This window comes from Colias croceus, chromosome 1 (genome assembly GCF_905220415.1).
Source record: "Colias croceus chromosome 1, ilColCroc2.1".
Classification (NCBI taxonomy): Eukaryota; Metazoa; Arthropoda; class Insecta; order Lepidoptera; family Pieridae; genus Colias; species Colias croceus.
Genome location: NC_059537.1, coordinates 5,752,023 through 5,776,001, shown reverse-complemented (window position 1 = coordinate 5,776,001; position 23,979 = coordinate 5,752,023). Strand labels below are relative to the sequence as shown.

The following is a 23,979-nucleotide window of genomic DNA, read 5'->3' as shown; positions in this document are numbered from 1 at the left end:
TAAATATGCCTCAGATTACATACGATGAAATAGATAATATTCTTAACTATATAACATCTGTCAAAAATTGTCAAAGTGTGTACACGGTTCTCGTTGTTTTAATTCAATTTTAATAGTTTAAAATACCTCAATCGTAATAAATTGTTGTTCACTTCGAAGTTTAAAATCCGACTATGAAACTGTGATATTAACTTAAGTAAACACTTCACTGATTTGTTTATGTTTCGAAGAATAAACTACACTGAATTTACATGTAAGTGACTTTTATACAACTTGGAGGTGGATCTAAAAATAATTCTCGTCCACCACCCATCTATTCGTGTTGTATACAAGAACATAAGTCACATATGATTGTCTAATTCGCCTCAGCAAGTAACTGACGAATAGCTCTGCGGACGAACTTCAATGAGCGACTCGACGAATCCAAGATCAAATCACCACGGTCTTAAAAGATTAATTATTTTTAATTTTTATTTTTAATTTATATTTTCATTATGCCTTTAGAATGCGCTAAGTGTTTAATAACAATACTTGTAACGCAAAAAAGGCTCAAATGTATAAAATGTGGAAAACACTATCATAACGACTGTGTTAGTCAGCGAAGCGATTCTAAGCCAAGATCCCAGTGGGTATGCCCGATTTGTTCTCCAAATACGAAAGTCGGTAACACTACTACAGCTCTTGTAACTCAGGCTATTAACAATGCGCAAGATTCAAATATTCTCCCGCCAAATATTATAAGCAAAATTGAGGAAAAGATTATTGACGCTATTCGAAAGGAGTTACCAAGCATTATTCGAGAAGTTTTGACTTGTGAATTAGAACCGATTAAACAACAAGTGCAACTTCTAGAGGAAACTACAACATTGCTTAATAACCAATACGACGAATTACTAGACGTTGTTAATTCAAAAACAGACGAAATAGTTTCTCTCCGCGCTGAAAAAGACATCTTAAGCACAACATTAAATGATTTACAATACCGATTATCGTCTATGGAACAATTTGCACGGCAAAGCAACGTAGAAATAGTTGGTATTCCGGAACACAAAAACGAGAACACGATCAAAATTGTTGAACAAATCTGTAACGTAGTTGGATATAACCTTTCATCGCCAAGAGATATACTAATTGCCACGAGAGTTGCCAAGTCTAATAGGGAATCCAAGAAACCAAGAAATCTTGTATGTCAGTTTCCTAACAAGTTCATCCGGGATAATTTCCTTGCAGCTGTTATTAATTACAATAAATCCCATAAAGACAAAAAACTATCATCATCTCTTTTGGCCATATCCGGTCCTGAATCACCAGTATACGTGAATGAACATCTGACACTGGCAAACAAACATCTGCATGCTGAAACACGTAAACAGGCTAAGAGGAACGGTTATAAATTTGTTTGGGTGCGAAACGGGAAAATTTTTATTCGTAAAGAGGAGGCGAGTCCTGCAAGGAATATCCTAAGTATTGATCACCTTCAACAGCTACTCAAATAATTCGGTGATTAATTATATTTTTTTTTTTTTTTTCCAACTTAAGAGAGATACAACTTAATTTTTATTTGGCTCTATATCTATTGTATTTTTTTGTATTTTTTTATTTTTATTTTGTATTATGAATCGAGTTCGAAACATTAAAAAACAAATTGAACCAAGTATTTATTACCAAAACATCAGGGGAATGAGAACTAAGCTACTTGAGATTCACAAAAACGTACTGGCAAATAACTACTTAATAATTGTATTGACTGAAACATGGCTTAACCATAATATATTTGATGGAGAAATACTTGATAATCGTTATGAAATTTACAGAAGGGATAGACAGTCTAACTCATTATTTAGGGATAAAGAGGGTGGTGGTGTACTCATTGCCGTGCATAAATCAGTGAAATCTATTAGAATGACTAATTTTGAAAGTATTGCTGAGGATTTATGGGTAGCAATAGAATTTCCTACTACAAATGGATTGCAGAGAATAAGTTTATGTGCGGTCTATATTCCTCCCCCCATTAATAGTGCGGTTCTAGAAAACTTTTTAAATAAATCTTCCATTGCTGCTAATCAGTCGGTAAACCACCTGATTGTTGGTGACTTTAATATGGGTAGTAATTTAAGTTGGATTAGAAAAGAACATTACGACAATTTTTTGTGTCCACATAATTCTAATAACCCGACTGCAGTTTCGCTTATTGACTTCATGGCTTTCTGTAATAATAAACAATATAATGCCATTGTTAACTGTAATAATAGAATATTAGATCTGGTATTATCAAATTTAAATAATGTCATAGTCACGGAAGCATTGGAGCCCATATCCATGGTTGATAGATATCATCCCCCTCTAATCATAAATGTTAGTTTGGAAACACCTCTGTACCTAAAACACAACGTCACTGAACGGAATGACATATTCAATTTTTTCAATGGTAAATATGATAATATTAAGCATGATCTATCTGTGATTGATTGGACATCAAGGCTACCCTACGACATGGATGTAAATACTATGGTCTCCGAATTTTATTCTATCTTGCGAAATTTAATAAAGCAATACGTTCCACTTAAGCAAAGACGCAACTCTAAGTATCCTCCCTGGTTCACAAATAGGCTTATTAAATTGTTAGGTGAAAAAGAAAAATATCGTAAACGCTATAAAATATATAAAAACGAAATGGATAAACTGCAGTATAATTTATTAAAAAATAGAACTCGCATTATATTAGATAAGTCTTATGATGATTATATAACTAAAATACAGGGCGATATATTAAAAAATCCTAAAACCTTTTGGACCTACATAAAATCTAAGAGGAGTCATGCCTGCAACTTTCCATCTGTTATGGTACTTAATGATAAATCGGCAAATGATGGTAATGGAATAGCAAACTTATTTGTTGAACATTTTTCTTCGGTATACAGTCAATCATCGTCATCCATGTCGTCACAAAACGTACTTTCATCTTTAACAATGTGTGCTCGTAATAACGTAAATATTAATGAACGGGAGGTCAAACGTAAATTACAATTACTCGATATTAATAAAGGTTCGGGTCATGACGGTATCAGTACGGTATTTTACAAAAGATGTGCAGCGGAATTGTCAGTTCCTCTATCTATAATTTATAATAAATCCCTAAACAGCGGAATATTTCCAACTTTTTGGAAAAAAGGTTTGATAGTGCCAATTTTTAAACAGGGGGATAAGTGTGAAGTAAAAAATTATCGGCCTATTACATTGTTATCGATACCCGCGAAAATTTTTGAGTCTTTCGTTTATGGTTACATATCGTGGCACACCAAGAGTCTTATTTCTGTGAACCAGCATGGTTTCACAAAAAAACGTTCGACACTTACCAACTTGCTAAGTTTCACTAACTCAGCAATAACAAAAATAAGTGACGGTAATGAGGTCGACGTAATCTATACTGATTTCAGTAAGGCCTTTGATACAGTGAATCACCATCTGCTAATAAAAAAACTTAGGGACACTTTTTGTCTTTCAGAACAGGTTTTACTCTGGTTGCAGTCTTACTTATACCTTAGACCACAAATAGTTAGGCTTAGCGGATATCAGTCTAAAGAATATTATCAGTTATCTGGAGTTCCCCAAGGCTCCCATCTAGGCCCATTATTGTTTACATTATTTATAAACGACATTACGAATGTTATCTTGGAATCTGAATATGAAATTTATGCGGACGACTTAAAACTTTTCAGATCGGTAAATTGCTCTCACGACCAACAAAAACTGCAGGATGATATAAATCGAGTATCACTTTGGTGTAAGAATAACCTAATGCAACTGAATGGAAGTAAATGTAATTTTATAAAACTTTCCAGAAAACATGTTAGATTCAAAACAACTTATAAAATTGATGATATTGCTATTAATCAAAAGTACAATCTTAAAGACTTAGGTATTACATTAGATGAGGAATGCAGATTTGATACACATATAGATCTGGTGGTTCGCATAAGTTTTAAAATGCTAGGTTTTATTTTTCGTAATACACAGGATTTTAAATCTACTCTCGCTATGAAAATACTTTATAATTCTCTCGTAAGATCCAACCTTGAATACAACTCAGTTGTCTGGTGCCCTTACTATAAAAAATATATTACTCGTATTGAATCAGTACAAAAAAAATTTATTAATAGATTAAGTTATATCACCAAAAATAATACTCTTACAAATTATAGCGAAAAGCTAAACTTTTTTAAAATGGAGTCTTTGGAAGCGCGCAGAAGCGCGTCACAGCTTATATGCCTACATAAATTATTGAACAATGAGATAGACTGTCCATCACTGTTGTCGCAAATTGGTCTCTCGGTGCCTATCTATAATTGTCGGCTAAGTACTTTTTGCCCTATGTACACAAAATTTTCAAAAAATAGATATGGTTCGAACTCCCCGTTACAACTTATTTTAAAATTATATAATAGAATATTTACAGTTGATCATAACACAGATATTTATTTTTCAAAACTAAGCTCGTTCAAAAAGCATATTGTTAACACTTTAAACAAACTGTATAAAATTTAAGTTTTTACTTTTTAGTTCATCTTTATAATTAAATTTTTATGAAAAATTGTTAAAGCGGTGCCTACCTGTAATTTAGATACGTAAATACTAATGTGTATTTTAAGTTAATTTTGAATTGTTTGAACAAAAAATTATGTATCTAGTTGGTAAGCCATTTTTTAAATAAATAAATAAATAAACTACGATGAAATAGATAACATTTTTATTATTCATGAATATATTTACGTATACTGATTCTTTGCTTTATTCTGTGGCTAACACACAATATTTTAGTGTATGTATTTTATCATACGTATTTATTACACACAACAAGTATTTAAATATTTTATTTCATATTTATATTCGTATTTAAGTATAACACAAACATTCATTACACAAAAACACAAGAAATACAGACATACATTACACTCATACAAAATAATTATAATATTTATTATTTTATGACATAGTCGCGGTATTTGCGTAGTATGCGTGCCGCGACTAAATTATCACGGATCCAGCGGGTAGATCGTAATACTTTACATCAAGTTTCTTCATTGTAAAATTAACTAGTTCGATCTTAGTTACCGAATGCGCATCTAGTCAGTGTCTTTTTTGTTCTTGTATTTTCATGTCCAAAGTGTTGCTTGTATCTGATAATTGTCTCTCTCCTTCTATGTGGAGTAATAAACGTTAAAACTGTGAGTGTGTGGTTATTTGTGCATCACAAAAGGTACTGTACCTAGTGTAATTAATACCTATCCATTATCACGCACCCCACAAATTGGTGACCCCGACGCCATGGAAATACGCGACGTAAGCCTAAGTTAAGGTTTAATTGAATGTAACCGTAAGTATCGATGACGGAACCATTGGCAGCACACAGTTGATAGTTAGTCTTATATCTTTTTTCAGACACAGCAGTTATAGGGAAAACACAAATATCACTCCCGGTATCTATTAGATATTCAACATTTAGAGTGGGATCCGTAATGAAAAGACGACCAGGGGAAATGGGACAGGCGTTAGTCGCCATCACTGAATGTCGTACGCGTTTCGTGTCGTGCGATGCCTTGAAGTCGCATGGCTTAATGCATCTGTTAGCCTTTGTGCCATGTTTGTTATGATACCAGCAGATAGGATAACGCCGGTAATTAGAGTGGGATCGTCGAGAAGGAACACGTTGACGACGATGGGGAGAGGGGTCTCTGCGCGCACGGGGATCGGGTCGGGAACTGCTTACTTGGGCGGATAGCGCGCTCGCCTGGCGCGTCAGCTCCGCCACCTGGCGTGCCAACTCGTCCATAGGTGATGAAGATGAAGATGCTGAAGCTGCCGCATCATGAGTAGTGGGAGTCGCGAAAGCTTTTGTGTCCTGCTGGGTAGCCCGTTATGGTTGTCCCACCGACGTCGTTACTGACCGCGGTGCACAATTTCAATCGGCCCTATTCCAGCAGCTCGCTAAGTCTATCGGCTTCGATCACCGTAAGACAACGGCATATCACCCGCAGTGCAACGGCTTAGTGGAACGCTTCCACAGACAATTAAAAGCTGCAATTACCTGTCACGCTGACGCAAATTGGGTAGAAACACTGCCTCTCGTGCTCCTCGGCATAAGAAGTGCTGTGAAAGAGGATCTACACTCTTCCTCAGCTGAGCTGGTTTTCGGTGAACCACTTCGCCTACCAGGTGAATTTTTTGGTCACGACACCTCGTCTTACACTACCGATATCACCGACTTATCAGCTCGGTTGACGAATTTCGCCAGGAATTGACAACATTTCAAAATTTTAAGCTACTTATTTTTTTATTTTAATGAAAACTAGATCAAAAATTATGATACACGTATTTTTTGCTTTTTCTAAATATCGAAGTTTTCATTCATCTTTTTGAGTTTTAAAATCATCTCATTCTAAAATGTCGTAAGCGCCAAATGACGTCATACATACGGAGGAATACATTTTTTCCTTTGCCACATAACTAGTTTAAATTAAAAAGAAATCTTGACAGTTGACATTTTGGCACATTTGTCACTTTGATTTGTCAAGTTTTGTAAATATTGTTAATTGTTATTTGCTGATCCAAATTTTAAACAAAAGAAACTTATTCACAAGTACTGATGATGATGACTTTATGCAGGATTTGTTAAGGGGTGCTGGAAATTTCTGGGAAGCAAATATACTATCCCAAAAACGTTGGAAAGTGTTAAATAAATACAACTTTTAGTAAGTAAACAAAGTCTTTTATTTCAAGAAAATTATGAACACTATAGGCACTATTTGTATAATATAAATAAATTTGTCCAACTCCAATCAAACAAACATCGCGGTAATGAGATTAAATTAAAAAACCAAAACACAATAACACGATTTAAAAGTTTGTTGACATGATTAATTCACAAAAATGACATTATTATGAAATTTGACACATGCCATACCCTGTAAATGTCAGTGATAGTTTTTTTTAAACTTTTTTTAAATTAGGCTAAGGCTCATTTTTATTCCTCCGTATGTATGACGTCATCATCACATTTATCGTTTTTATTTAATTTCTCTTAAAATATGCGATAAAAAAATGAAATAATTTTTTTTCTGTAATCGCAAGAGCAAAATAAAGAAACGGTATTTTTCTTTTATGGCCTTATAAAAAATGAAATGTTGTCAATATTCGTCCTGTACCAACACAACATCATGGCAAGGAAAAAATATTTATCTACAAAGATTTAGCCACATGTGGTCACGTATTCCTTAGGGAAGACGCGCTGCGTGGCTCCTTACAACCCGCATATACAGGACCATATAAGGTCATTTCTAGGGATAAAAAATTTTTCAAAATTAATTTAAAAGGAAAGTCAACGACGGTAAGCATAGACCGCCTTAAGCCAGCCTACTTACTATCGTCTCCTACTGAAATCCTTCCTTCTCCCGCTCCCGCTCTTCCACCTCCCAGTCCTCCCCTACCTCTTCCCAGTGCTCCTGTGGCATATACCACTCGCTCTGGGAGGAGAGTTCACTTCCCAGACTTTTATCGCCCTTAACCCGGTCTCTGGAGGGGAGTGATGTGGCTAACACACAATATTTTAGTGTATGTATTTTATCATACGTATTTATTACACACAACAAGTATTTAAATATTTTATTTCATATTTATATTCGTATTTAAGTATAACACAAACATTCATTACACAAAAACACAAGAAATACAGACATACATTACACTCATACAAAATAATTATAATATTTATTATTTTATGACATAGTCGCGGTATTTGCGTAGTATGCGTGCCGCGACTAAATTATCACGGATCCAGCGGGTAGATCGTAATACTTTACATCAAGTTTCTTCATTGTAAAATTAACTAGTTCGATCTTAGTTACCGAATGCGCATCTAGTCAGTGTCTTTTTTGTTCTTGTATTTTCATGTCCAAAGTGTTGCTTGTATCTGATAATTGTCTCTCTCCTTCTATGTGGAGTAATAAACGTTAAAACTGTGAGTGTGTGGTTATTTGTGCATCACAAAAGGTACTGTACCTAGTGTAATTAATACCTATCCATTATCACGCACCCCACAATTCGTAGATAAGAAACATAACACAAGTAAATAGAAAACATTTTTAGACTAATTTACAGCGATGTTATTGTTGACATACCTATAGAAATAATAGCACCAGAAAATGAATCCATGTGGAAGGATAGAAGATAGGCACCGAGTAGAAATCCAAGAACTGGACCAAAAGCGCCCATACTGTACATACAACCTGTAAAGACATAAATTTGTAATGTATTTAAGCTAATTGCAACAATACATCATTGTTTTATTTCGATAGGTATCTATTTATGATTTCTATTGGCGTAAATGCTCGAGTAGACCTGGAATAGGAACGAGAGTCTAGAACAATAAAATCTTATCTTCTGCCTTTCTTGTAATTTGTAAACACAATAAAAATTAGGGTTTCATAAGAACTGTATACAACCAATTGCAATCATTAATTGAGAAAAAGCTATAAATTCAAGTTTAATTATAATATTAGTATCGCCTTAGTACTTGTCGTTTCCGAAAGTCGGTAGCTTACGTAAGGAAGTTACGTAATCGTAACGTTATGTAGACCATTATGATTCGGAATTTTACTTAGATTGCCACATTATGTAATGTTTTATTTTATGGTTGTTCTAATAAATTTAGAGTATCTTTCCAAATGTATCTCAATTTACTAAATGATTATTATAATATTCTTATATTGTACCTACATTAAATAGAAATCGTTCGTTGGCATTCTAGTATCGAAAAGTAAATGTGCTTTCTGCTTTATATTATACTAGCTTTCCGCCCGCGGCTTCGCCCGCGTTTTCAAAGAAAAACCTGCGTAGTTCCCGTTCCCGTGGGATTTCCGGGATAAAACCTATCATATGTGTGCTAAATTTCATTGTAATCGGTTCAGTAGTATTTGCGTGAAAGAGTAACAAACACACACACACACATCCTCACAGACATTTATAATATTAGTAGGATCTTCGGTCGTTGTTTAACATTGCACCTGTTTGTAGTGTTGATATATACAGATACTGCATAAAAGTGGCATTCGATAAGGGCGCATTCAGTACGCGGCGGGTGCCGGCACTGCGGGATCAAAAGTGGGTCATACTTGGTTTCATGATCGCACTTTGCAGAATTCGTGCAACGATGCTAAATATAAGTACTTATCCTTTTTTAACTTTTGCAAGATTTTTATTTTAACCTCTAAGAAATGAAATACATGTTGATTGCTAAGATCAAATTAAAATCATGTCGCGGTGGTCTTAATACACGAGCGCCTATCTAATGTACTTGACATTAAAATATTATATAGGCAAAGGAGAGAGGTTCCGTCTGAAGGTTATATGAGAGGCTCTCGTATTACTTTGCCAGTGGAGGGCGCTGCTAAAAAAAATCACTTGACTGACTGAATACAGAAGGTGCTTTGAATGTGGAATACTGCGAGAAGTACACTTGTGCGGTTCAACGTGGTTCAAATTATTTTTAAATTATGTGAACTTACTTAATCCTACAGGTATAGGTATGACATGTTTGAATTAAAGTTGCGTGTCCAATTAATAATATACGTTTTTTCCACATAACGCCTTACTCAATGTCAATGGCGACTAAAATAAATGAATAATATGTCCACCTACACGGAAGTGTCATTCTGTTAAAATTGCAGGGAACGTTAGTGGACAGGGTACGGCGGGTCAAGGTCACCGAATCGTATCAGGGTGGAATCGAGGTTGGCGCGAAAGACTGCGCCAACTGACAAATACGCGCATAGCATGCGATACTTATTCGAGCATCGAGGTTAAACCGAAAATTAATCAAACATGGAAAGAAAAGATTTATGAGAAACTATATGGAACTTGGCAGCTTATTGCATCACCATTCAGAAATATATTTTCTTTAAATATTTATACGCATTTGCAATACACGCTTGAAAATACTTAATATCGAAGCTAAGTAAATGTTTGCGTTCTGTCATTATGAGTAGGTACTTACCCATAGTTTTTGGTTTAATTAATTAAAATTTAAAGTTTGAACTTAATTTTAGACAAAATAATTAGTATTCAATTAACACTTATAACATAAATTGGGTAAATACTATTCACATTACTTCAATAGTCTATGAAATATTAATATAATATTATGTGTATAAATAAATAATAATTACATCAACTTATTCTCATTAAGAAATATTGGAATATAGTGCAGTTTAGAAACTGTAAAGTGTTCATTCTATTTGGTAGTTAGGTTCATTGTTTTTATCGTAGTTAGGAAATAGTTATTTTCACCTAAATCCAAACTAGTGAATGTTTCGCCAGAGGTGTATGTTAATATTATAATAAGCTAAATATAAAAACAAAATATACCTAGAATATTACATTTATTTCGTAAAAGTTACCTAAGTGGGTGCATTAAAATAATTCTTAACTAAATATAATATTAAATAAATATTGATAAGATATTATAAGAGAAAATTAAGGTCGGTGATGTCCAATTCAATTAAGGTCTCATCGTAGACGCATTATTATCTTATTTAAAGCGCATTTTTATCAATACTACCCGCAAACATTTGATATCGCATGTCACAACGCTGACAGGTGTCAAAGTTGAGTATAACGTATTAAAACATTTATTTATATGGCAATTGAAAGCCGCAATAAAAAGGTAATAGCACAAAGGCGCGTCTGGGCTGGGTTCGTTGAACTGCGCCGTGTGCCGTCGTAGGTACTTCGCTTTATGAGACATCGTGTGGTTACAACGCACCGTTCTACATCACAATAAGTGCCGTGATGGGAAGGTCGAGCCCTATACGTTACATTTGTTAATACATAAGGGGCCGATTCTTAAATTCTTGGACAAAAGTTAGGGGGACCATAAAGTATTATGGCAAATTATAATGATATCACCGAAAATGTATAAAGACGGCCAATTAGGCACATTTTGAAATGATTGTTGACTTTTTAGTGCCAAGTCAAGGATTACAGAACATCTCTAAATTAAAACTCATGATAATATGAATATGAGCTTCGTTTAACGTGAGTAGTTTAAAATTCAATAGAAAGTTCAAAATTCCAAATATGGTAGTCAGTTCAGAGCTCGACCGCAAAATACCCAGATTCACGGAAGGACAAATTATTGTTAACACGATGTACCTACTTTAGAATGATTTAATACACTCATATATATTTTTTGTTCAATGACCGGGCTATTATTATGAGTAATGTAAATAAGTTTGTTGACATTACGAGTAATAAAAACGAGTTCAGTTTTTGTACGATTAAATAGTAAATGACAAAAAATATTTTACAGGGAATAAATCTGATCTACGACAAAATTAGGTTTAAGTATAGACAGACATAGACACGGTTCGCTATTTATTGGAAGCCTTACGTAGGTCACAGGGGGAATTTAATATTATTGGAAATCAGCCGTAGCAATATCCGCTTTCCAGGTAGTTCCTAGATGAAGTATGATACATTTGAACATGTTATTTTCTCGTCTATGAGGATATAATGAACTGACCATTACTGGTCGTTTTCTATAATTTACAACCTTGTAGTTAATATAATATATTGCAATAATTTTACCGTTTACATTATGATTGAACTTCCTGACGATATCTACTAGACTTATGGCCGGTTTCACAACTTCTGCATTTATTTTGTTTATAATTGTTGAATGAAGAAAAGATGTTCGCAAATTATTATTATTCCACCTAAAAATTAATGTTTAACTCACCTATATACATACTAGAAGACTCTGGCCTCACGTGGTCATCGACATACGTGGTGCCGAGTGTTAGAAGTGGAGATCCGCCACATCCCAATAGAACTTGTGCCACTATGAACACCATGACTGGGACAAATGTGCTCGGAGAACTCTATTGGGGTAAAGACAACAACAAATATTAGTTTTAATTTTGTTCAAGCATTAAAAAAACTTAATTGACGATTGGTCCATAAACTGACGTTTAATAGAAATTCATCTATATAGTGGGATGAATGCTTGAAGGAGACCTTTTCACTTTCACCTTGAAAGGATCCAAAGAAACAATTAAATACTTAGCTAAAATGAGCTAAAGCAATAATACTAATCTAATAAAGATTTCATTGGATGAAGTCTAATAAACTAATCCAATTTATTACAATACAATTTTGTCCAGCTAGAATCACTTAAAAACCCATAGGTCAGTGCTCTAAGATCCTTAGTTTGTTAAATAAGGAAGTTGGAAGTAAAGGAAGATGAAGTTGAAAATCTTCTAAAAGACACACAGAGGAAAGTGTTAAACACCTTTACAAGGCTGACGAATCCTTAATCAAAATTGCTACCCAAAAAGACAGGGAAAAAAATAAGAAAACTTCACGAGGCTGTCGAAAAGCTTACCTTAATACAATTGTCGGGTCTCAAATTGGCAGGAGGCAGGCCCTGCGAGAGTCTGCCGAGGCCGCCCATATCCTGCTCGAGAGCTCGCGGGAGCCGGCAGATGTTATCGTCCGATTTATTATTCGACAACATTTCGCTGTTCGCTTCCGCTATAAAGTGCGGCACGACAAACACCAGCGATCCGATGCCCATGATAACGGCACCTAAAACGTGTGCAATAAATTGTTTATGTCGATCGAAGTACATAAACATCATCGCGCGTCTGTTAGATGAAACGAGACGCGTCAACTATATTAGCCGTGATTTGATATTTTCTTGTCTATAAATTATAAAATGTATTGAATTGCATGCAGCCAGTAATGGCTACTTCAACAATTTGTATACACTTTGTAAATGGTCTTAAGTACATGTATAAGAGTAGGGTCTATTATTTACAAAGATTACAGACACTTGTAACTTAGGTTAAATAATGCTCAGTGCTTACCAACAGCAATCCAAACAGGAATATGTCTCCTGCTTCCCAAGTATGACACGAAAATGACTGTAATAACGTTGCCGATCTCGTAGCTGCTCGCTATGAGCCCCGAGAGGCTGGAGGGTATTTCGAAACGTTTCTCGATTGTTGTGATCACAGAGTTGATGTAGCCAGAGCTTAGTGCCTGCTGCAGAGTAACTAGGAACGAAAGGAAAAATACGAATACCTGAAACATTTAAAACAATTAGTATACCAATCTAGATGAAATAATTAATGCTATAATTGGTAGAAATGTTAGTAGCCTTACTTTAATACTAGAGAATCTCTGGATAAATAACGGCCTCCAAGATAGGATACCGCAGTCTCGTGAGTCATGCGGAATGTCTAATATTTCTGGGAATATCTGATGGGGTTTTTCTTTCTCCTTCTCGCGTTCCCGGTCTCTGCAATTTAATGAGAATGAACACGTTTTGAAGATACAATACTCTTAAATTAAAAATAATGAGAAATTATACTGAATTGTCTTGAATTATTACTTAACAAAAGAAAGAAGCTACGTGAATGACGTCATCAAGATTTGATAACTTATCAATTTTTTTAACTATTTCTAAGTAAAATACACTGATATGATTCATTTACTATCATTTTTTTTCATGAAGTGCCTTGTAGCAGTGACTTGATTTGAGTTTCTATGACTCTTTTATTTTAAGAATTCACAATTTGTTTTTGACATGCATGTAACGCATAAAGCAATAATTTTATCGAAACAATTCAAATAGAACAAGATAAACCACTATAATAGACGATAAAACTTTTTCAAATCATATTATTCGAAGTAGCCCCGTGAACACACTCGCTAAGTGTTCGAAACGTGAGGTTAAATAATATATTATGTAATGAAAAAATCGCTTTAAAAATCCTTTTAAGTCTATAACTAATTTCTAAATGTATAACACTTGCGTAAAATCAAACACAAGGAAATATCATATTATCATCATCACCATGTCATTTACCTGTCACATATTCCAGCAGAAGGATTTCTGCTGTGACATTTGATAGACTCCCGTGGGGGGTACGACGGCGGGGCGCTCGGTCCGGCAGCGTCGCTCGCGCCGCTTTCACCGCAACCCGACTCCGCGTATAGGCCCGTCATTGCATACATTGATTCTTGTCTCCTATCAGACACAAACAACATTTTTATTAGCTTAAGTCATCACAGAAATTATTGAATGAAAGAAAATATGAGTACTTATGGTAACAATGTAATGTATTACAATTACCTCTCTAACAACAATCTCAACTGCTCAGCTGTTACATCCGACATATTGGCGACACGAAAACAGAACGCAACTTATTCAATACCAAAACAACAATGCTATAGAACACGGTTAAAGTTTTCGCGACCACTGTGACGTCACCTCAACACTAACATTTTGGCGATTTCACTTTCTCACGACACAATGGCGTTCGCGATTATAACTGTACGCATATGCTTAACGGAGTATTTGGAACGTGCTCTTATGGCGTACTGAGATAAACGTGATGATGACTAAACTTAAAGCTTTGTGTTAGGTGTGATATCAGTCGCGTGCGATTAGGTGCGAATGTGGGCCAGGTGTCGCAAACCAAATGCTATCTATGATGCCATGGTTAGCGTTATCAGCCAAATATTTAGGAAAAAAATAAAGGGTTACAAGAGTATTGATCGTTTGCTCGGTGTTTACCGTATGAATGACATATCGATTTTTCTTGCTGGAAAAGATAAATTAGTCACCTTATCTGTTTGTATCTTTCATATATTGATTCCGATTAGAAAATTTAACGCCCTATTTCGCTAATGTATCCCTATTTATTGATCCCAGAATTAGCAGCAATAACGTCAAATTTGTGTTACGGTTTTAACGAGACCATCGAAATATGGTTGCATACTAGTTTTTGGAAAGTATACAATATAAAATCTTTTGTATATGATATAATCTACTATTATTATGTAATTTATATGAATGCAATTTTTCATTTTGGTAACTTTGTAAAATATGCGTTCTCAACTTTAACTGTAATTGATGTTATATAAACGAAGTATTCTAAATAATTAATACAGTTTCAGCATGTAATAATTGTCTTCACATTGGTTTTGGTTTTTCTTTATGAGTTAGGTACAATTTGCATGCTTTTTAAAAATCAAGACTATTTCAATACTTGAGTAATACAATATTTTTAAATATACGCCCAAGAGATATTATCATATATGCAGCATCTTTCTTATCTGTACAGACGGATATCAGTTACATTTCAGTAATATGTTTATAAAATAAAATAGATTAGTCTTATCACCATAAAACCAAAAATAGTTTATACATAGACATGAAAGCCAAGGTTATTACGCCGGACATAAAACAAACGTTAAAATCCGTATAATACGAATTGTCTGACGGCACCCGAACGCGAACGTAAACATGTAAATATTATCTTAGAGAACAGGCATCGCATGAAAATATTATGTAGCTACGTTTCAGCATGGAACAATTAATCATATTTGTTGCTATTAATTTTATAGAATATACCGGAAAATATATCTATGATTATACAGTAGGTATAAATGTTATGTTGTTACACAATACAATCAATATAAATGCGATATGGATACTGAATTATATATTTATGTACGGTGACTAATTGCTTGAAATCCGTAAAATAACGAGGTGAAATACAAGCATGGCATGCATAAGTTTTGGCCTATATACATTTTCGAAGATTTCCAAAGCTTAAAGGCTGTGTAGTTGAGAAAGTTAATAAGATGAGAATACAAAAGTGACATAATAAGGTTTAAATAGCTTTGAGGCAACACTTTTAGGTTATAGGTACCATTTGACACACATGTCGCAGAGCAAAATAAAAGAATTGAATATCTGAGTTAGAAGTATTTATTACTACAATGAAGACATTATCTTTATCTATTACTAATATTATACAATTAAGTCATGAGCTTCTTGGTGCTCATGTACTCTGTGTTTTGTTAGCAAAAGTCAGTGACGTCATTTCAATGTTGTTGGTCATTTACATAATATTCAAGCGATACTTTTCCTTGACATTAAAACCAAATTCGAATACAATATCATTGTGTACCCGGATTAATCATGAAAGCGTGTCTGTAGTGAATGGTGGCTAATTTTTGATAGTGTTTTATAGCATTTAAATGCCTTATAAGTTATAAATGCAAATGGGTTCGGAACCCGCCTTGTGATCGAGTTTTTTCTATTCCTTGAAAATTTCCCCTGGTTTATTACCTGTGCCCTTTTCTGTGTTGAGGTGCGGCATTCGCGCCGCCAGCGCTCTGCTGTCTCTCGCCTTCTGTCATTGTGTTCGTTTACTTTGCGTCTCACCGCGTGCCCATACCAATCTGTCGCGTACACTCCACCACCTGTGTAAATGTAATAATATGTATTATGTAATGAAACATAAAAGCGTGTGTGCCGAGCACACGTGTCGGAACTGCGAAACTTCTTTGGCTGCTGAACTTGAACGCTGAAACTTCAAAGAACCAAAATCGTCGCCTTAGTTCATGACGTGAAGGTATCGCCATGATGCGACCTTGAAATTTTACTCTCAACGCGCCTAAAGAAATGTCACTTCACTTTCTGATGAATCTATTTCTAATTTTATAGTTCACAGCTTTACCGATTTCAGCTTCGCCTAACTAAACGGATACATATTTTTGTCTGACTGTTTATAACCTCAATACAATACATAATTTTATACAACTGCCTAATGGTATGTCATTGTTTACATCACATAATTGTGAGAAACATTTCAATTTAAAACTTTCAGGTCGCATTATTGACGGCGTTGTAACGGCACTAACAAAGTATTTAGCTCTCTCATTGAACTCGAAAGTTTTAACTATAGTGAGAATTAAACTGTTAACTATTAGTGCAAGCAGTGCATATCTTAATATATATAAATCTCGTGTCACAATGTTTGTCCTCAATGGACTTCTAAACCACTTAACCGATTATAATATAATTCGCACACCATGTGCAGTTCAATCCAACTTGAGAGATAGGATAGTTTTAATTTCAAATCGTTTTAGAGAAAGCGGGCGAAGCCGCGGGCGGTAAGCTAGTTATTGAATATTTTTCAATGACTTGGGTTGTATGAGATTTGATACTTTACATAGAAATGCTTTTAGACCGTTAACATGAATGGTCGTCATGTGGGTTTCGAAGCTATAAACAAAACCGTTACTTATTGCATGTGTTTCTTTTGGCCTCCAGCCGTGCTCTATATTTGGCAATGAATCGATTTTAACGAATGAAAAACAATACTTTACTCTATTTATATAATATAGTGCATCAAACGTATCGTATCGTATAAGTAAAAATAACCTAAATCACACTTACGCTTTTCGTAAGTTGTAGTGAGAAAATGACGTATATAACTATAATCTTATTATTCTCATCATATTTAAAATCCCACGGTACATGAATGACGCAGTTGCTGTTAACTGTTTATCGTGGTTTGCGAATCGGGGCTTATAACAGTAATTAGGATGAAAAAATTACGAAACTAATAACCTGCTCGCGTTGAATACATACGTTTTAAGAAGGAAATTAGTCATTTTTACCGTTATCGGTCATCCAAAAAACTTAATTTCATACATATATGTATGTGTTGTATTGTCATGTTTTTATTCGTACTTAACCACGTAGCCGTATTATTATGGCAAATTTGTTAATAATATGGGTAGTTTTTCCCCTTTAATAACACGAGATACATAAAAAAACACTAGATGGAAAATTAGGGGTATATCATATTATACTTTAATAGAAGTGATCGTCAAAGCATTTTGTTATAATTATTTTATCAGGCACCTATCTAAACTCAAAGCCGCTGATGCAGGTAGAGTCATTAAAGTTAAATAGCTCTACGTAGCATAACGTAATGGTTACCTTAGCATGAATGAAAGCGGCACAGTGAATATTGTGTACTAGTCATCGAGGGACATAAGAATTTTAAAACACCTTCTTTTTTGTATTTTACAGGTAGGTGATGGAAGTTTTCAAAGAAGTGATATAGTTTGAATTTATTATCTATGAATGAATTTACAGATGAAAGGAAGCTTCAATGACAACATTTTACGCTAAAACGTTGTGAGCATCTATTTACGCTAATTGTTAACATCAATATTTTAGTTGCTCAGGAAATAAAAATACATGAACATTAGATGTATCTACACGTTACTCCCGTTTTACCTGCAATGTTATATAACAAATTGCGGAGTGGATCAGATGCCAAAAGTTGGAGGGCGAAATATGCTGGTTTGAGGTATCCGTTCGTTTAGTTCAAGGGTATTAGTATTATAATTTTTTTGAATAATTTTTTATGTTCGAATCTTTGATAATGTTTACATCTCTGTATTATTAACCGACTTCAAAAAAAGGAGGAGGTTATCAATTCGGCCGGTATGTTGTTTTTTTTTATGTATGTACACCGATTACTCCGAGGTTTCTGAACCGATTTACGTGATTCTTTTTTTGTTCGATGCAGGATGGTGTCGAATTGGTCCCATAAAAATTTTATTCGGATAGGCCCAGTAGTTTTTATTTTATGAGCATTTTTGTCTGTATTTGTAAATGTTGCAAGTGCAAGTTTGAAGTCGGTTGTTTTTTAACGCAGTTATATTGACTTGTTTCAGATATCCGTTAAGATTGTGTGAACAAGTTTTGAACGCAATAATATAACTTTGGGCCATGTCTGATTGACTTCGTATAGGAATATAGGACTGAAATTTTATAAGACACGACATAAAATACAAAGTATTTATGAATACTTTTCATTTGTAAATGAGGTGGTATTCAACTATGTACATTAATTGTAATTGTGTCTTTTCAAGGTTGATTCAGCTTTTCTATGCGTAACGGTCGATATTATGATGGGTCGAACTTTCTAGTTCACTCAAGGTTTTCTATCGAAACTTTAGTGTTCAATATAAGGACGTTTTATCTGTTAATTGACCCAATAAATACTTCTTTCTACAAATAGCTCATCTCAACAGCATTAGGTCATCTTTAAAACATAAGTTTTGGAGAAGAGTGAAAGAATATGCTCCTAAAATAAATATATCAACAATATTTAGTTATTGGATGTCAATCTCTCTCAAAATAGCCTATAACTATGGTAGTTAATTGAGGTAATTAAACTACCTCAATTAACAAATCTTTTTAATCCTATATTATGGAGATACAATGCCACAGGCACACACACACGATAAATTCATAACACTCCCTTTTGCTTCAGGGTTTAAAAATTGTATAAATTATTATGAGCAGTCTATCTGTTTGCATACCCTCTCCCAATCAATAATCGTGAAATGTCCAATTGTACCAACATTTCATTTCCAATCAACATCGAGACACCGCCATCGCCAGTATCTGAGTAAACACACCATCTTTAGGCAAAGAAATCTCACCACGTCATACAACGTTCTACTTATGTGTGTTATATATGCGCATCTCAAAAAGCTTCATTTACACAATACGCACTTGTATTGTTTACAAGCAAATCTTCAACACACAACACAACAACGTTCCGTGCTGCAGTGGCAATGAACGACACGAACCGTCCGACGCGAGACCGGTTCCTCTGCTGATTCATCCGACGATCATCCGGCATGTTACTTTTTTGGTTTAAAAAATTCGAAGCAGACAGGCTGTTCATTTGCTCAACTTTTTGTATTCATAATATTACATGCTGTTAATTGTTATAAACTTGAGAGACAATTTACGGGCGGCTGGATTCGCACAGTTATCATAATTAATAAGGTATGAACAATAATCTAATACTTATTATTTCTTCCGATTGAAATTGAGCTGGAACTTGTCGCTGCAGGTAATTGTAAAAATTCTGTACAATATTTCGTCCCATAGAAATTGTTCAATTGTAGACTGCAGTGTTATAGAAGTAAACCACAATGATAACTTGTCACAAGCGCTCTATTTTTCCCATTTCAGGATGCATAAACTTTTTTATTATTTCCTACCTATTCATTGTTGCCTTTCATTGAAAATGCCAAAAACTGTGTCTAAAAATATATTGTTTTAAATATAGAACAAGCGCAATGCGTCATTAGCGTAGGCTCTAATGAGAGGAGTTGAGATTACAAATGGATTGAACAACTCTTATTTTTGCAGTTTCTAAATAATAAAAATACACCAGAAATTCAGAAGCACTAGAAAGGTAGTAAAAATGTATTTCTTACATATTACTTATGCTATTGTAGATATTGCGCGACAATAATCTACACTAATATTATAAAGAGGAAATCTTTGTTTGTTTGTTTCATTGCAATGAATGGGCTCATAAACTACTGGACCGATTTTAAAAATTCTTTCACGCGGGTGAAACCGCGCGGCACAGCTAGTATTATGATAAAATGACTCATCAATAAATTCTTTGAAACATTAAAGAATCGTCCTAATGCTATAGATATTATTTATTATACACAACGTAATTTTATAATTTACAATGTACACGATATGTCACAAAAAATAGTTTTTGTATAATATCGTCAATTCATCATCATAATCTTCGTACATGTCATACAATTTTTTCCATCCGTTTAATGGACATACCTACATATTATATCGGGGTCAAATTTGAAATTTCAAATGTGTAGAGCTGGGCTTTACCATAACAAATAAAGTTTAAAAAATCGCCATCGTTCCTATATTGTGTGCAACAAAAGTTATTCGGGGCCACATATACTATATACACTAGCTTTCCGCCCGCGGCTTCGCCCGCGTTTTCAAAGAAAAACCCGCATAGTTCCCGTTCCCGTGGGATTTCCGGGATGAAACCTATCCTATGTGTTAATCCAAGTTACCCTCTATATGTGTGCTAAATTTCATTCAAATCCATTCAGTAGTTTTTACGTGAAAGAGTAACAAATATCCATACATCCATACAAACTTTCGCATTTATAATATTAGTAGGATAATAAAGAAGTCATTCTAAAATCTAAACGTGTGTATTAATGGCGTTTTCCATTCAGTGTAGGTTGAAATAAAAGTGCCTTTTCCCGTGGTCTACTACTGACATATTTAGAACATTATTTATAGAGATTGGATTTTAAAAATAAACCACGAGTTAAATTGAGATCAAGCATCACAATTGAAAATGACGATTTCATAATAGAAGTTCTGATGCAGCTCATTGCAGGCGACACAACGGTTGGAATGCATTAGAAAAATTGCGATACGTACTAACTTTTAACTTTGGGACAACAAAACCAATACGTTTCAAAAATAAAATTAAGTTTTCTATTTAATACTAGTGGAATACGGTTTAACGGCATTTTAATCTTAATTAGCGGAGGACCCACAGAGGGTAATACGGTTGCATTGGACCAATGCATGGATAAAACGCCGTGTAAACCTGCTCAAAAAAAAGTAATAGCTATAATATATTAAAAAATAATAAATAATTAATTTGCACAAAAGGTTGTTAGTAACTAGGTACCTGTTGTTTTATTCAACAGTGTGCTCGAAAATATTTTTTCTGAGAAAGGTCAAGTCATATGAACTGACCAAAATCCGAAATGTACCTACTGAATATACCTATGCACTATATTCTATAATATACCTGTGTGTGTATTACAAGTAAGTTTTTAATTTTCGTATTTGCTTTTGACTTTAGTCTCTTTAACAATTATCGAAGTATTCTTGTTATTTATTAGTCCCAGAAAACATACAATTAGAATAAGGAAGTATGAATATAAGAAACACATGATATCCTGTATAAAGAATAAGTATAAAAAGCAACGGTTTTTAAAAACGATCCTACGCTGATAAACAGGTAGAGAGAATCACAAGCCGTCAAAACTTCTTGGAAAAAGATTAATTGAGTAAAGAAATGGCGATACTGATGTTACCCCAAATGTGATTGTTCGTGCCGAGTGCCGACTGCGGCACCTCAAAACTTTTTATCGTGGCCTAATATGTGATAATATGATAACAGAACACAATAAAAATTTTAATTTATTAAAACTGAACATCAAGAGTCACCATAGTTTAACTTGTACACGCAACCAGTTCATTGCACTGACGTTAAGATACATTTATGTATGAACGAAAACAAAACATGTAAACAGTTTACAGACAGTCAATAAGAGAAAGATAATTTGATCAAAGTAAATCATGAGTGATTATAATGGGTTTACCTTCAGTGTGTTGCGTGATCGACTGTTAGCATTCCGGAATCTAAAACAAAAGAGAAAATATATTTATTACAAATACTACTAACTACTAGTTAGGTACTATGTATGAGCATTGTTCATCTGTATAAATATATTTTTATAACAAATAAACTATATTTTTAAGTATTGTCCAACTTTGTTTATCAAAATTAAGTGATACAAAAACGTATATATTTTAGGTCAGGTAAAATACTTAAAGTTGTAGAAATGACTCTATACATATTATCTCACTTTATTAGAGGTTCCTTTACTTTTATACAATATATTGACCTATATGTGTTCAGTTTTAAACAAGAAAATCTTTTTCTTTTTAACTATCTAATCCACCTTGTAAGTAAAGCAAAAATCGTTCTTATAGGCCTTGATACGGCTAAACCTATGTATTAAGGCTTCGGTTAGAACGTGTAGGGCTTCGCGTTTGTAGAACCTATGCATGTACACGTTAAGAAAGGTATTAGTGCAAGTACGATGGCCGTGGGTTGTGACATGTGCTCAGTAACAGTATGGCGTAATGTCACATGGCCCTTTTTCATCTTTTTACCTTGGCTCGTAATCAAACGGAAACAACGCAAGCAAAATGATCTCTCATTGTAGGTACTTGCTAGTTTGGTTAATCTAGCAACGTTAATGGCTGTTTACAGTACAGGAGATAACGATCATTAGGGACAAAAAGGAATATGTACAAGAATTATAACTATTTAGTTAAAATGATGGCGATTGACAGACTTTTGTGGATAAAGTTTTCAGTTTTGTGTTAATAGTTTTGGGTTGGCAAATAAATCGTGACGCACGTATATGATAAATATTTGCCATATTATAATTATCAAACTTTTAATACCTATGTGCATATTTATAAAAAATATTATATCTAATCCATTGGAAGTTTGGAACCCATGTGTTCGTCTGTATTTTTAAAGCTGACAGTGTTGATAACAATATCAATTAGTTGGCAGTGGTGGAACGTAACGTAACTTTACAATTAAATACACAAAACAAGTAGTTACCTACATATTACTTGTACATAAGAGTCACATTTCTTTTTACAAAACAAGTGTCAGTGTAAATTCACTAATTTAATCTTATCTTACCAGTAGTTTTAGGTATATTTTGAAATACGATTTTTAAATTATTAACTCGCATAATGAATGGGGTTGATTAAAACTAATTTTGCAATGTGATCTGAATACATATAAAACTCGTTAAGCACGTTGAGTCATAACAGTTATAGCTAGCATCTAGATAGCTTTCTCCCATTCGGAATTCCCTGTGACTAGCCCGAGCTCGGGTTGCATTTTTCATTGTATGTTTTTCGATCAAATAACTAATGTACCTACATTCATTTTATAATGCAGGCAATATCCACTTGCAACTCCCTTCTCTAACAATAAGTTATTCGTAACATAACAATGTCAGGGAATGCTAAATAATTCAAACGTGCAGAGAGAGAGAATGTTTGAGAGACTGTTTTTTGTTGAGCGTGAGAGAATGTTTTAACAGCCTTGAAAATAATAATAATGTAGAGGTCACTTTTCAGCATTTAAAATTTGATCCACATTTGTGTACTTGTCAATAAAAATAGGATTGTGACTTGTCTCCTTTGGCGCTAACTTAAAATTTAACTGTAGAGGACTCATAAAAATAGTAATGGCTCATAAGATAATGCTAGATTGAGACAGGTTGAAGGGGTGAGCGACCGTACAACGGGTCATCGTCGCTCAACAAACAGCAAACCACACTCACATGAACAGTACAGTTTGGATTGTTGCGAATGTATTGTAACAAAATATAATGATAGGTACCACTTCTAATGTAATG

General features: G+C 34.1%; 1 protein-coding gene across 2 annotated transcripts in view; it reads right to left on the bottom strand.

The window, feature by feature from the left end:
- The window catches only part of LOC123706379 (solute carrier organic anion transporter family member 5A1), a 45,562-nt gene that overhangs the window by 8,651 nt on the left and 12,932 nt on the right, over positions 1 to 23,979 (bottom strand). Inside the window, exons 2-9 of one of the 2 annotated variants that reach the window (XM_045655634.1) lie at positions 22,129 to 22,168; positions 16,199 to 16,332; positions 13,925 to 14,086; positions 13,219 to 13,354; positions 12,921 to 13,137; positions 12,437 to 12,639; positions 11,792 to 11,933; positions 8,175 to 8,282 (exon numbers count right to left, since the gene is read on the bottom strand). In XM_045655634.1, coding sequence (XP_045511590.1) covers positions 8,175 to 8,282; positions 11,792 to 11,933; positions 12,437 to 12,639; positions 12,921 to 13,137; positions 13,219 to 13,354; positions 13,925 to 14,086; positions 16,199 to 16,269 — 1,039 coding nt within the window. In that variant the 5' untranslated portion in view covers positions 16,270 to 16,332; positions 22,129 to 22,168. Of the gene's footprint in view, positions 1 to 8,174; positions 8,283 to 11,791; positions 11,934 to 12,436; positions 12,640 to 12,920; positions 13,138 to 13,218; positions 13,355 to 13,924; positions 14,087 to 14,191; positions 14,349 to 16,198; positions 16,333 to 22,128; positions 22,169 to 23,979 lie in introns of those variants that run through there. The other variant, XM_045655643.1, reaches the window with a different exon arrangement.